We start from the raw sequence: 14,856 nt of genomic DNA on the forward strand, positions 1-14,856 counted from the left end.
TACATGTAACCCACTTAATACAATGCCTAGAATTCAACAAGTAAAGCTTCATTAAATTAAATGAGTTATACTGTCACTAAGCTTCATATGCTACTTTAATTCTCAATACAGACACAAAATAGATTCAGCTCCATTATCTGTTTTTATTTGTCAAATCAAGAGCATCTTAGCTCATAAATTCTAAGGCAAAAGTCATTGTGACTATGAGTTTAGAATGCACAGTAAAGACCACATTACGATACAGCACTTTTTGGATGATCACAATAGTAAACATTAGATAATCCAATATAATTAAACTGTTTCAAATATAATACTACAGATTTTAATTTCTAAATAAACTACATAATCTAATAAACATATTTTTACAGGAATTTTATTTATTCTTCAGTTTTAATAAAACTAGACATTATTTTAGATAACAAAAATTACAAAGATATCACTGAACATGATTTCTTTGGACTACTGCCTCGAATGGAATTCATTCAACCTTATTACAAACATTTTCCAGCTACTAAATGGGAATGTAGATACATGTAACCCACTTAATACAATGCCTAGAATTCAACAAGTAAAGCTTCATTAAATTCATGGTGTTGATGATACTGCAGATATCCAAAAAACATACCAAAATCTCTAGCTACTATCCCTGCCTTACATTTGTTGAGAGACTGACAAGTTTAAAAATTGCACATTACTGCATTGGAAGGTTGATAAAGGCTAAAAAATAATAAAGCAATTATGGAGAAGAGAGTGTATGGGGAAAGGATGTAATATAAAATGGTTTTCCCTATGAAGGTGCCTTCTGAGGAAAAGTACTGAAGGAGATAAACCAAGTAGAAATGCCCTGTTGTAGAAGCATTTCTGGCATGTGCAAAGAACAACAAAGAGGCCATGCAGATGGAGTGGAGTGGAAAGAGGGAAGAAGAAGTAGCACATGAGGTAACAAAGGAAGTAGGAGGCTAGACTTACAGGGCTTTGAAAGTCACTGTAAGAACTTTGGCTTTTTCTCCATTTCGTATATGGGGACTCACTGCAGTTTCTTCAATTTTTTAACTCTTTCTATTATGAAGTATAAATACCAAAACCAAAAATGTGTATCTCAATAATATCACAACTGAACACTTGTGAAATTACCACTCAGGCTAGGAATTATCAGTATGTAAAACTCCCCCAACAGTGCCCCTCTTGATCCAATATATCCTCACCCTACCACAAAAAGTAATCAACAACCAGAATTAAACAGTAATCACTTCCTTCTTTTCCTTTAAACCATTAGAACTGGAACATGCATGCTACAAACTCTAATCAGAGGTGCCTATGTTTTCAGTTTTCTTTAATTTTTTATTTTGTTTTTGTCTTTTGTCTCTTTTTAGGGCCACACCTGCGGCATATGGAGGATTCCCAGGCTAGGGGTTGAATTGGAGCTGTTGCTGCAGGCCTATGCCAGGGCCACAGCAAAGTCAGATCCGAGCCACGTCTGTGACCTACACCACAGGTCACAGCAACGCAGGATCCTTAACCCACTGAGCAAGGCCAGGGATCGAACCTGCAACCTCACAGTTCCTAGTTGGATTCGTTTCCGCTTCCGCTGTGGAAGCACAACAGGAACTCCGAGTTTTTCTTTAATTTAAATACAACAGAATCACAGTATGTACTCTTCTGTGTCTGACTGTTTTCACTTAACATGCTTGTGAGATTCATCCATGTTGTTGCATACAGGCTGTTTGTTCATACTCACTGTCACAGTAAACACTGGTACTTTTTTTTTTAGCTCACTGGGCCTCTGGCCTCCCCTAACCTGGTAATTTTTTTACTGTCTTGTTAGCTCTCCAAAGTCTTCAAGCACATTCAAAATATATTTTTTCTCCAACTTTTCTAGTTATCCTCAGCAGGGTTTGTCCTAAATACCTAGTCCTAATGAAGGGTTCTGAGCAGGATTGGCATAATCTGACATACTTTAATATATCTGCTAAATGTATTAAATAGTGCCAAACAGGCTTTTTATAAAGCACTTACATAATGTCTAATATAAATATACCACTAGTGTATTCCCCAATTATTAGTAATACATATGTACTGTCTTCTTGTAATTTATATTTTCTACTTATAACTTACTCATGTCCATCTACTTTTCATTATTTTTTAAATCCTTAATCTACTGGAAAATTTTAACTAAATACTAATAAAAGCTGATACTCAGAAATGAGCCAATCCCTTTTTAATTCTAATATTTTTGTTTTCATTAAAAAAAACATTTAAATCCCAAATAAACATCAACAAAATGAAAAGGAAACCTCTTGAATGAGAGAAAATATTTGCAAATCATACATCTGGTAACAGGTTATATCCAAAATATATGAAGAACTCATACACTTAATAGAAAAAAAAAAAAACTAATTAAAACATTGACAGATGGGAGCTCCTGCTGTGGTGCAACAGGATCGGCGGCTTCTAGGGAGTGCTGGCACACAGGTTCAAAGCCCAGGCCCAGCACGGTTGGTTAAGGATCAGTGTTGGCACAGCTGCAGCTTAGATCTGATCCCTGACCTGGGAACTCCAAATACTATGGGGCAGCCCAAAAAGAAAAAAAAAAATGGCAGATGATCTGAATAAACATTACTGTAAAGAAGACACTGAGATGGCCAACCAAAAGGTACCAGAAATGATGTTCAATGTCCCTAAACACCAGGGAAATGCAAATCAAAACCACAATGAGATATCACCTCACACCTGTCAGAATGGCTATTATCAAAAAGACAAGAAATAACAGATGTTGGCAAGAAGACGGGAGAAAAGAGAACCCTTGAGCACTGCTGATAGGAATATAAACTAGTGCAGCCACTACAGAAAACAGTATTGAAGTTCCTAAAAAAAGTGAAAATAGAAACTACCTTATGATCTAGCAATTCTACTTCTTGATATTTAAAAATAAATAAATGAAGGAAAGAAAAAAGAAAACATTAACTTGAAAAGACATCTGTTACCCCATGTTCATTGCAGTGTTATTTACAATAGCCGAGTTAGGGAAATATCACATGTCCACTGATGGATATACACTGTTATAGAGTTGACCAGTGAACAACATGGGAGTTATTAGGAGCACATATGTCCCTCACCACAGTCAAAAATTCACATGTAAATTTACAGTTGGCCTTCCATATCCTTGGTTCTGCAACTGTGGGGTCAACCAATCATAGATCATGGAGTAATGTAGGATGTATTTACTGAAAAAAACCCAGGTAGGAGTAGACCTGCGCAGTTCAAATCCATGTTCTTCAAGAGACAACTATATTATTCTGTCATTCAAAAGAATGAAATCTGGCCTTTTGCAACAAAGGATGGACCTTAAGGGGCATTATGCTAAGTGAAATAAGTCAGACAAGAAAAAGCTAATACCATATAGAAAAATATGCCCTTAAAAACTTAAAAATCCTTTCCACTTAAAGAGACCAGACTGAACATGAATATTTAGCTTCTCTGATTCTTAAAACCTTGACTTTAACTACAGAAATTTTTTTTTCAAAATGCATAAATTGGCAAAGACAAAGAATGGAAGAATATGAGGTAGTATCGGAAATTTTTGGAAGATAAGCAGAATCCTTAACTAGTTGTAAAGATATTTGAACAGCCAATTTACACTGTAGGGTCACAAAAGGCTATGGAATTTAAATCTCTCAAAAGCTAAATTAAAAGCAGGAGAACTGGTTCAAAACTTGTGTAAGCGGCAGCTGGTTCTGCCAAGGGCAACTCCCCAGTCAGAGCAGCTAAGATAGACCCCATCTCCATTCTACCAAAAAACTGGAGATTTTTCTTTGGAGAAAAACAAACATCTCAGTGATCTCCAGACCACAGTGAAAACACAGCTACAAGGGAGTTTATATTAGAGGGAAATTGGACCCTCGAATCTAACTCTCCTATAACTCAAATCCCAGAATACTGGGTCAGCCAGGTATATTTTCTTGAGAAAAGGCTGTAGGATTCTATTCTAACAAACAATGAATACAGTGTGAGGAAGAAAGGAAAAAAACACAGTTATTTCACACTTTGATGAAGATCACAGTCAATCAAATCCACCAAAACTCATAAGAGCTTTCGGTGAATCCGAATTTTTATTTTGAATCTCTGCCACAACAACTAAATTTATATAATATCTAATCAAGTATTAATTAACCATTAACTCTTGAAAGGATCTCATACAAATAAAATAAAGGGAAACCACAAGATGATGATGATGGACAGCCCAAAATACAACCTAACCAAATGCCCAAATTCAATGTATGCGTTGTGAATAATCAGTCTAGTTTGGAGCAGGCCAGAAGGTGGCTCCAAGAGAAATTTTTTCAAGATGAAATGGATAGAACACTTACTGTGTTTGAAAGAACTGAGAAGATATTTATATAACCAGTGCACAGTTTGAGCCTGAGTTAGTAATTAACTACATAAAAACTAAGCAAATGTAAAGAACAAACAACAATTGATTCTAGTAGGAAGGAAAATCTGCAGGAAAGGAAAAATAATTATACAAATTACATGGCTCAGGTACTAATAAGGTTTACAAAGCAATAACAATATAAACAATGAACAGTAATCTAATCAAAATCACAATAACTATATTGGGAAGATAGGAAGAACTAACAGAGGTGGTGGGAACAGGGAAGAAGAAAGTAAACGGTCATTTTTCACAGTGGGAAATCAATTAATACAGCCTAAAAACTAAAAATTACAGGAAACTAGTTCAGAGTAGTAGAGATAAACAGCCAAGATAATCAGTAAAGAAATAAAAGTAGTTGCTTCTAAGAATGAAAACTGGGCAAGAAGAGAGCAGGCAGGAGAAAAGGAACTATTATAATTCATCAACATGTCAATAGAATTCTTTGTCTACTTACACTATTTATATGTAGAGTTTTGATTAAAAATTAATAACCCCTAAAATCTTAAATAAGGAAAATGGAGGTGACATTTAATAAAGGCTAAAATTAATAAATGCAGAATTTAACAATAAACATTCAAAGTAACAAAGTCATACCTCTGCAGTAAATCTACTTGACACTGGTGTAATAAATCCAACTTTACCATCATTAAACACAACAGCAAACCCATCGAGTGTGGCACAGTATTCCATGTCTCTAATGTGCACATCTGCAAAGCCCAAGAATGAACCTGCTGATGAAAAAATAAATACATGAAATATGAATATAAACATAGTAAATAATTCTCTCACATTTCGGCTTGCAAACCTTCAAACAACAGTTAAAAGGGCAAAAATAATGACCTAACAATGCTAAACAATGAAACTACTCCTTCCTACTGATACAGGCACACTCTTTCTCTCCTTCTCTCCCTCTGTCCTTCCTCCCTTCTTAATTCCAAAGTAGAAAAACCCATGTTCATCCATAGAAAATATCTAACTAGATTATACCGAGTATTAAACATCTGGTTCTTTCTCAGGCAAAAAGTATAACTACCTCTAGAAGACTGCAGGTCTACTGAAAAGGGTACTGTACAAAGATTAATAGCTTTCCTCCCATTTGTCATTCCTTCCCAGTGAATAAGATGAAGAAGTCCATCAGAAGTAGCAACCAGGAGATCTTCCAGCACAGACTGCAAACTGTAGGGAAATAAGCAATTCAGAATTACCTTCTAAGAAAGCATACTTACTGGGAAAGCAAAGAATATGAAGATAATTGCTCTGGAAAATATCCAAAGATCGTGAAATCACTTATAAAGCTGCCATTCATCAACTATTTAGCTATAGTAGCTTTATTTACGTTTAACTTAATCTAGAATCAGAAATTCTGAATGAAATGAAAGACCATGAGTTGCTGTAGTCACACACTTGATGAACTGACTTAAAAACTAGAAATACTGAAACAGCAAATGAGAAAGATGGAATAAATGACAGACAAGAAAGGAAGAGAGGCAGAGAAACCATAAAAAGCATTAATGATAGGATGACAATCTGGAGCCATGGAGTACAGAGGTAACAACCCTGCAGCTCTGTCCAATAGAACTTTCACCAGTGATGGAAATGTTCTCTCGTTATAATACCCAACATGGTAGCCACTAGCCACATGTGGTGACTGTACACTTGAAATATTGCTAGTGTGACAGAACAACTAAATTTACAATTTTGTTTACTTTTAATTATAATTCACATTTAAATCACTTTATTTGAGGGAATTCCGTCGTGGCTCAGTGGTAACGAACCCTACTAGTATCCATGAGGATGCGGTTTTGATCCCTGGCCTTGCTCAGTGAGTTAAGGATCTGGGATTACTGTGAGCTGCGGTGTAGATTGCAGATGCAGCTCAGATCCAGGCATTGCTGGTGACTGTGGCGTAGCCCTACAGCTGTAGCTTCAATGTGACCCCTAGATTGGGAACTTCCATATGCCACAGGTATGATCCCTTAAAAAAAAAAAAAAAAAAGACAAAAAAATCACTTCGTTTGACTAGGGGCTACTGCAGTGGAGAGCATAGTTCTAGACCTCCTATTTCTTGGGTATCATTGTCTCACACTGTGCATTAATTCAACAAATATTTATTAAGTCTGGGCTCTATGACAGGTACTACGCTGTGTTGAAAATTCAAAAGTAAATAAAATAAAGATTCTCCCTTCAGAAAACCTCTCAGTTGGCTAAGTATTTAAAAGCAATTGTGTAGCATGATCTCAGCAATTACTGATATTTGCAAAGAGATTTAACAATTACATACTTAGTGGCAATAAATGCCTAACTTGCTTACTCCTATAATGCCAAGCCCCTAGGGCAGTGTGAGTTACATTTGGCACCAAATGTCTATGCGAGGAAGGAAAGAAGAGAAGGGCAGGAGGAAAGGGGAATCCCTAAGTAAGGCTGCAAAAATACTGGCAGAGAGAAAGAAAAGAGAACCAGAGGAAACTGGTATCAAGAAAGCCAAGGGGGGGAGTTCCCATCCTGGCTCAGTAGAAACAAATCTGACTAGCATCCACGAGGACGCAGGTTTGATCCCTGGCCTTGCTCAGTGGGTTAAGGATCCAGCGTTGCTGTGAGCTGTGGTGTATGTAGGTCACAGATGTGGTTCAGATCCCACGTTACTGTGGCTGTGGTGTAGGCCAGCAGCTACAGCTCTGATTCGACCCCTAGTCTGGGAAGGTCCACATACTGTGTACAATAATAAATAAATAAGATAGATTTTAGAAAGTATGAATGAATATCAAATGCTATAAAAATTTAAGTATAAGAATGAAAAATGTTTTCTCTATAATATATACTATTAAATTTCCTTTCACACTTAAGAAATTGAGTTTTTTCAGAAATATTTTAATCTATAATGATGAAAAGAACATTTTTTTTGTCTTTTTTTTCTTGTTGTTGTTGTTGTTGTTGCTATTTCTTGGGCCGCTCCCACGGCATATGGAGGTTCCCAGGCTAGGGGTTGAATCGGAGCTGTAGCCACCGGCCTACGCCAGAGCCACAGCAACTCGGGATCCGAGCCGCGTCTGCAACCTACACCACAGCTCACGGCAACGCCGGATCGTTAACCCACTGAGCAAGGGCAGGGACCGAACCCGCAACCTCATGGTTCCTAGTCGGATTTGTTAACCACTGCACCACGACGGGAACTCCGAAAAGAACATTTTTAATATTCTCTTTAACCTTTCAATTCTTTGGAAAGTTGAGTTCAGTGACTAACTCCCCCATATATTTCATATAATCAAGAATTTACTGTATTTTCTTGCCAACTACAAAAATACTGAAAAAGATTAAAATAATATGTCCTCTCACTCAGCTCCATCTCTTGAACTTCAGAGCATTGCAGTCAATTAAAATCCCGGAGTCCCCGTCGTGGTTAACGAATCCAACTAGGAACCATGAGGTTGCGAGTTCAATCCCTGGACTTGCTCAGTGGGTTAAGGATCCGGCGTTGCTGTGAGCTGTGGTGTAGGTCGCAGATGCAGCTCGGATCCTGCGTTGCTGTGGCTCTGGCATAGGCCATCGACTACAGCTCCAATTAGACCCCTAGCCTGGGAACCTCCATATGCCGTGGGTGTGGCCCTAGAAAAGACCAAAAAAAAAAAAAAAAAAAAAGAGTTCCCGTCGTGGCTCAGTGGTTAACAAATCCAACTAAGAACCATGAGGTTGCAGGTTCAATCCCTGGCCTTGCTCAGTGGGTGAAGGATCCTGCATTTGCAGTGTGCTGTGGTGTAGGTTGCAGACGCAGCTTTGATCTGGCGTTGCTGTAGCTCTGCCTCCGATTATACCCCTAGTGTGGGAACCTCCATATGCCGCAGGTGCAGCCCTAGAAAAAGACAAAAATAAAATAAATTAAAATAAAACCCCCAGTTTATAGAATGTTCACCTTTTAAAATGTATTCTTTTATTTCAAATTTATACTTTAGTGATAAAATTTATGTGCAGCATATGGTGGCTAGAATATAAAAACTTTGTTTTAGATGTGCTACTACATGTCAAAAGAGGTGATTTAGTGGAGTAGTCATTGGTTTACCAGTGATTTTCATTCAGCAGGAATCAGTCTAGGTTTTTTTTTGTCTTTTGTCTCTTTTTAGGGCCTCACCCGCAGCATATGGAGGTTCCCAGGCTAGAGATGTAATCAGAGCTATTGCTGCCAGCCTACGCCAGAGCCACAGCAACGCCAGATCCAAGCCGTGTCTGCAACCTACACCACAGCTCACAGCAACGCCGGATCCTTAACCCACTGAGCGAGGCCAGGGATGGAACCCGCAACCTCATGGTTCCTAGTTGGATTCATTTGCACTGCGCCATGACAGGAACTCCAGTCTGGGTTTTTTTTCAAACTACATTCTTCCTCTCCCCTGCTCTCATCTCCCTAGAACATTAACTGTATATGATGGATAGGAACAAGACCAAGGTTACTTTTCAATAATTTAACTGCCTGCTAAGCAAAACTTAACACTCCTCACAAAGTTAAAATAATTCAGAATCTCTGCATTACCATCCATAGTGCTATCACAAAGAATGACCAGACATTTGAATAAATAAGAAAATGTAACCCAGAGTCAAGAGAAAATTTCATCAATGTAAAGAGACTCACAGACAATCCTAATGTTAGAATTAACAATTAAAATAATTGTGACAAACATGATAAAAAATCTATCAAAAAGATTTATCTGTGTGTATATATGTGTATATATACACACACACCTTATTTAATTGAAAATGAACAAACTCATTAAAACAAAGGCTGATGTCAGATGTTAAAGTACTGAATATTTCCATAAAATTCAGTAAACAGGTCTTGTTCCAAGTCACCCAAGTGCCTGCCCTATCACTGATTCCCATTCTCACTTAAGATTTAAGAACTGAAGGATTGGAGCAAAGGGACTGTCCGCATCTCGGAAGAGCTGGGACACAGGTTCAGTCCCTGCCTGGCACAATGTGTTAAGGATCCGGCATTGTCACAGATGCAGCTTAGATCAAAACTGTGCCTCAGATTAGTTCCCCTAGCCTGGGAACTCCTTATGCTGCGAGGGTGGCCAAAAAGGGGGGAAAAAAAACCCCAAAAAACTAAACAATTAATTCTTGGCATCTGAGGGATATAAGTACCATGTAGCAATATTTGATATCCTATGTCTTTTACATGCCTATACTGGTTTTTAAGTATTCTGAAAATCACCCCCAGGTGTAAGTACACATAAAATATATACACATATACCATAAATAGATGTACTCTGAGTTATGCCCTAAGAGAGCCTCTCCAAACACTGACTTCTTCTATGGGTTTTCTAACAGCTATCTGGTATCCAAGGTGTCTGTTATTGCTGTCACTGTTTAATTTAGGATCATAGAAGTAAAATAATAGGATCTATATTACTCATAATGACCAATACTCAAATGTATAAATATGTTTACTATCTAATTAATATTAAATACCATATATACTACATGGAGCTTTCTAAGTGCCTGAGATGAAGGAAGATTCAGAATAAATTGTAATATTTATTACATGATATTAGTTAGAAATAGAATAAGTTTTTTCTGTTTGGGGTTTTTTTTGTTGTTGTTTCTTTTTTTGTCTTTTTGCCATTTCTAGGACCACTTCTGTGGCATATGGAGGTTCCCAGGCTAGGGGTCTAATCGGAGCTGTAGCTGCCGGCCTATGCCACAGCCACAGCAACTCAGGATCTGAGCCATGTCTGCAATCTACACCACAGCTCTCGGCAACTCGTTATCCTTAACCCACTGAGCAAGTCCAAGGATCGAACCCGCAACCTCATGGTTCCTAGTCAGATTCATTTCCACTGCACCATGACGGGAACTCCAAAAGCCTAAGTTTCATGTTTCCTCACTCAACTTTAAATTATATAGAAATTCTCCAATTTCCAGGAGGTAAGTGTTATAGGTGCAAATAATAACACTGCTCTGAAATGCCATTATTTTACTTAAGTTTCGAGAGAAAAATTAGAGATTTCCAGTCACCTAAATTTGTACGTTAGAAACTAGCACCTGACAAGTTAAAGTTGTACAAGACAGCAGGATTTTTTTTAAGGCTCTTTTTCTATTCCATTTCCATGAACTCTATAGTTTTTGCCACTAGGTGGCAGGAGAAAGCCACTCTTGTACAGTTCCACTTAGTTTAGTATCCAGACATTAAAAATTCCTTACACAAGTTACATTCTTGAAAAGAAACTCCATGCTAAAATAAAATCTGAAATGAAGAGTAAACTGAATTCAATCTTTTGTAGCCCTGATCACATTTAAACAAATAACAATAAAAAAGACATTCTGGGAAGAATTAAAGTAGAAAAAGAAATTAAATAAGGCAAGAAAGTAGCTAGCCACCTACATATGATTATATTTAATATGTTCTAGCATCTGTACTGTTATACAATAGGAGAAATGATAGAAAGCAGCCTTTCGTTAGAACTGTGAATGAGAAGATTTAAAAAACATAGGTATTATACTTACCCAGCTCAATACATTCATGTATTGTATCGATATAGGTCAATACTTAATAAGAGTACAATGTCTTTTTCCCAAATCTGTCCCCACCCAGCCACTGAATTCTCACCCCCACTTTCTTATGTATTCTTCCAGAACAATACATATTCTAACACCACCAGCTCCCTTTAAAAACAAAGAAAAAACCGCAGCATCATTATGTAGAGCATATCTTGCTTTTTTGACCCAGCAATGAATTTACAAAGTTTATTTCAAGAAATAGAGTCCTGTTTTTACAAATGCATAGCAGTATCTTATTTTAAGCAACTGGACTGTTACTATGCTGTATCATTCAAACAATTTTAGATCTTATCAAAAATATAAATTTCTAAATAAAATTACAGTTGGTATACCCAAATTATGGGCTTTATTACAGTAATTTAAGAGTAATAATGTACCATCTGTAAAATTTTTACATTTTTTATAGGGACCAATCAGGAATTTCTAGGACTGAAAAAAAAAAAGATCCTCAATGAAAAGAAATCGATTTTCTTACTGGTCATGCAATTAACAAACTACACTGTATTTTGTCATCACAAAATTCTAAATTTAACCAAGGTACTATACCTCATGATGGGTGCCTGCAAATCCAGTATTTTCCTCATCTCTAAATTTAATGCTGGAGCACATTGTTCTTCCTTAAAATGAGGTGGCCCCTTCCTTTGTGGACTTCCTCTAAAAACAAACAAACAAAAAAACAGAAAATACACAGGATTAAAGAGAAAGATAGTGAATTCTCCTCCACTCTGAGACTAATATCCCATCAAACAAGTTAACATAACCAAATGCAAAAATCAGCTGTTCATCCTTTAGGTTTTCAAAGGAAAAAAACATACTTAAATTTCATTATAGCAAATATATCTACTTTACAATTAAAAATAAATGCATTTGACCAATGTAATTTGTTTTAGGGGAGCGCGGTGAGAGTAGAGGGAGAAGAGCAAAGATGCTTAAGAAAAAAACAGTAAAGATACAAGTGAATTCTCAAGGGAACCAACAGACATCTTATTTAAAATGACTGATGGCCCTTTTGGAGTTGGGCAACTATGAAACTTATGTATCATTCTATTATACAGTGCATGTCAGAAGGGATCCACATCGCCACCTCATCTTACCTTACCCTACACCCCATTCTTGATTCCTATCCTTCATGTATGTATCAGACTTTAGCTTAGATTCAGGGATGATGCAACTGGGAGATGTTTCACACAACTGGTAAGAAATGGCCAAATGGCTAAATTTGAAAAACTCCTTGGCGTTAAATGGCTGCACCAGAGCCATATAGGTCAATACCAACATAACTGAGGTGTCACACATAACCTATCAAAAGGACTATAAAGCTGTTTTGTAATCTTTACATCCATATGACATTGGACCATTCTTTCTCTAGCCTGTTCTGGAACTTAACAGCTATCTGTCTCTTCGCTCACTTTCAACTATCATTTATTCTAGGGAACAATTAGCCTGCCTTCATCATCCTTCCTTCTCCAGTGACCTTCAATCCTAGAAACCAATTTTTCAGTACTATTAAAATTATGTGCAAAGAGTCTAGTAAATTCAACAGCTTTTAAGGTTCCTAACTTTGAGAAAATTATTTGGATGCTAGGACAAGTATCTGAATACTTACTTTTTTACTTATTTTTTCATACAGAAGCTTGATGGTGCTTTATTACCATCCTGCTCTGCTACTGCCACGACCTGGAATATTTGATTCCTTCTACATGTCTGAATGGCTAAAACTGGGTAACATTTAACCAAACATGTTCGAGTTCAATTAGTATGTGTGATTGATATGACAGTCCCTAAAAGGACACCATGAGTTATTAGCTTATAGTCATATCTGAACCTCTAATCACACAAAACACTGTGATGAACTTTCTGAGATAGTCTCCATGTATACCTAGTTTTAAAGTTATTTTTTAAAGTAATACATACACATAAATTAGTCAAACAGCACTAGAAGGCTTATGACAAGGAAAAATAATTACAAAAGTAGTCTTTTAGTGAGGAGGTAAGCAGCTTGAATTCTTTTAGCTGTTAATTGTCTTACATTTACCTCCATGTTTTAAAACCATGTATTTATACTGCTTTAACATTATCAATTTTTAGACAGTATTAACTTTCTATTCTCATTTCCCCATTTTTTCCCCCATCTTTCCAACATAATTATACCAAATGTTTTCATTATGATGACTATATAAATACTTTTCACTTCTGGGTCAAGTAGTGTTCAGTAATTACATTTCTTTCTTTATATAAGTTGTTAGTTTTCCTAAAGTCAGCTTTACCACATGCTTTCACTTGGTTGGTTTTCTTTGAACTTAGACCTAAGTCTTCTCGTCTCCTTAAGAGCTCTGACAAAACCACTCTCAATATAATCTTCTATGTGGTCAAATTTATTACATAACTTACCACTTCCTCCCCCTATCCCACCCCCCCACCCCAGAGCATCCCTCTTTATGCCCATGCACAGCTATCAACTTGATATTTACTTTGTCATCATCCAAATACTTTCTTTGCTTCTTTCCTATGCTGAAGCATTTATTTTATAGACCTCTATCTTTCCTGGTTTATATATTCTTCGGGCTTCCTAGAAAGGTGCATAAGAAGCAAAGTTAAAACTCTCAAGCCTGAAATGTCTCTATTTTATTATGACACTTGAATGAATTTCCATCCCTTCAAAAAAGACTATGATAAGGTTATCTGACAAGACATTTCTTCTGTCACTTTCTATATCTTAGGACGGTCCCTCAACTGTTTCTTCCAATACTTTTACTAAATTTTAAATTTCTATCGAAGTGTTTTTATTCCCTGCATTGTCTATTTCCTTTGAGTTTCCTTTTTGTTTTTGTCTTTATTAAACTTTCATAAGATAGCTAACAATCTTTGCTCATGTTTAACAGATTAATCAGAAAAAAATAATTATAAGCTCTAAGTGTTCAAGTTGAGTTGTCAACTGGTAGACCTCAGAGTGGTGGCCAGGTGGCATTTTTATGGAGGTTTTCCAATATGAGAACCTGTTGGGTTATTTACCTGAAGATTTTAATTTCCCTAGGAAAAATTCCGCAATCCTGTCTGGGACATTTACATATGGAAGCCAGAGTCTAGAGGCAAGCAGGGGAAGAAAGGTTGACTTCCTACCGTTCAGTATGACAACTTCAAGTTCTCATCTTTAAACTTGCTTTTTTTTTTTTTTTTTGCATTTTAGGGGCTGTACCTGCGGCATATGGAAGTTCCTAGGCTAGGGGTCAAATCAAGCTGCAGCTGACAGCCTACACCACAACCATAGCCAAAACCACAGCAACTCAATAGCCACATCTGCAACCTACACCCCAGCTCACAGCAATCCCAGATCCCTAACCCACTGAACAAGGCCAGGGATCAAACCTGCATCCTCTTGGATACTAGTTGGATTCGTTACCACTGAGCCACAACATGAACTAATTTCCATCTTTAGTATCTTATCTTTACTCTACTCTGTGTCTGGAATCCCTCTGGTTTAATTAGACAATGGATTTCCTATCTCCTGTGAGGTGAGAACACAGAAATCTTATTCTTTACTTAGACTGTTCAAACAATCCTCCTGTTTATAGTCTCTGGCTCAGTCTTATAGTCCACGGTACTGGTGCCTGAGCCATTCCAGAGTTTTCCAGATCAAACGAGTTGCTTTTCATCAATATCAAGTAGGTACTCTTAGGCTCTCAGGTGTGATAGTCTTCCTAAGTCATTTATTCTTTCTCATTCAATTTTTAAGTCATGGGTTAGAGATACCTCCAGCTTTCATGAAAGCTGAAAAAAGTACTTCAACTTTTTGTTTATTCATGATTTTTTAAAAAAAAATATAGAAACCTCATTACCCATCTTGGAACTGGAAACTATTTTCTTTTATATAAATA

General features: G+C 36.8%; 1 protein-coding gene across 1 annotated transcript in view; it reads right to left on the reverse strand.

Moving 5' to 3' along the window:
• The window catches only part of RIC1 (RIC1 homolog, RAB6A GEF complex partner 1), a 110,659-nt gene that overhangs the window by 39,096 nt on the left and 56,707 nt on the right, over positions 1-14,856 (reverse strand). The window contains 3 exon segments of the mRNA XM_047767674.1: positions 5,027-5,163; positions 5,466-5,608; positions 11,528-11,635. Coding sequence (XP_047623630.1) covers positions 5,027-5,163; positions 5,466-5,608; positions 11,528-11,635 — 388 coding nt within the window.

This window comes from Phacochoerus africanus, chromosome 2 (genome assembly GCF_016906955.1).
Source record: "Phacochoerus africanus isolate WHEZ1 chromosome 2, ROS_Pafr_v1, whole genome shotgun sequence".
Taxonomy (NCBI): domain Eukaryota; kingdom Metazoa; phylum Chordata; class Mammalia; order Artiodactyla; family Suidae; genus Phacochoerus; species Phacochoerus africanus.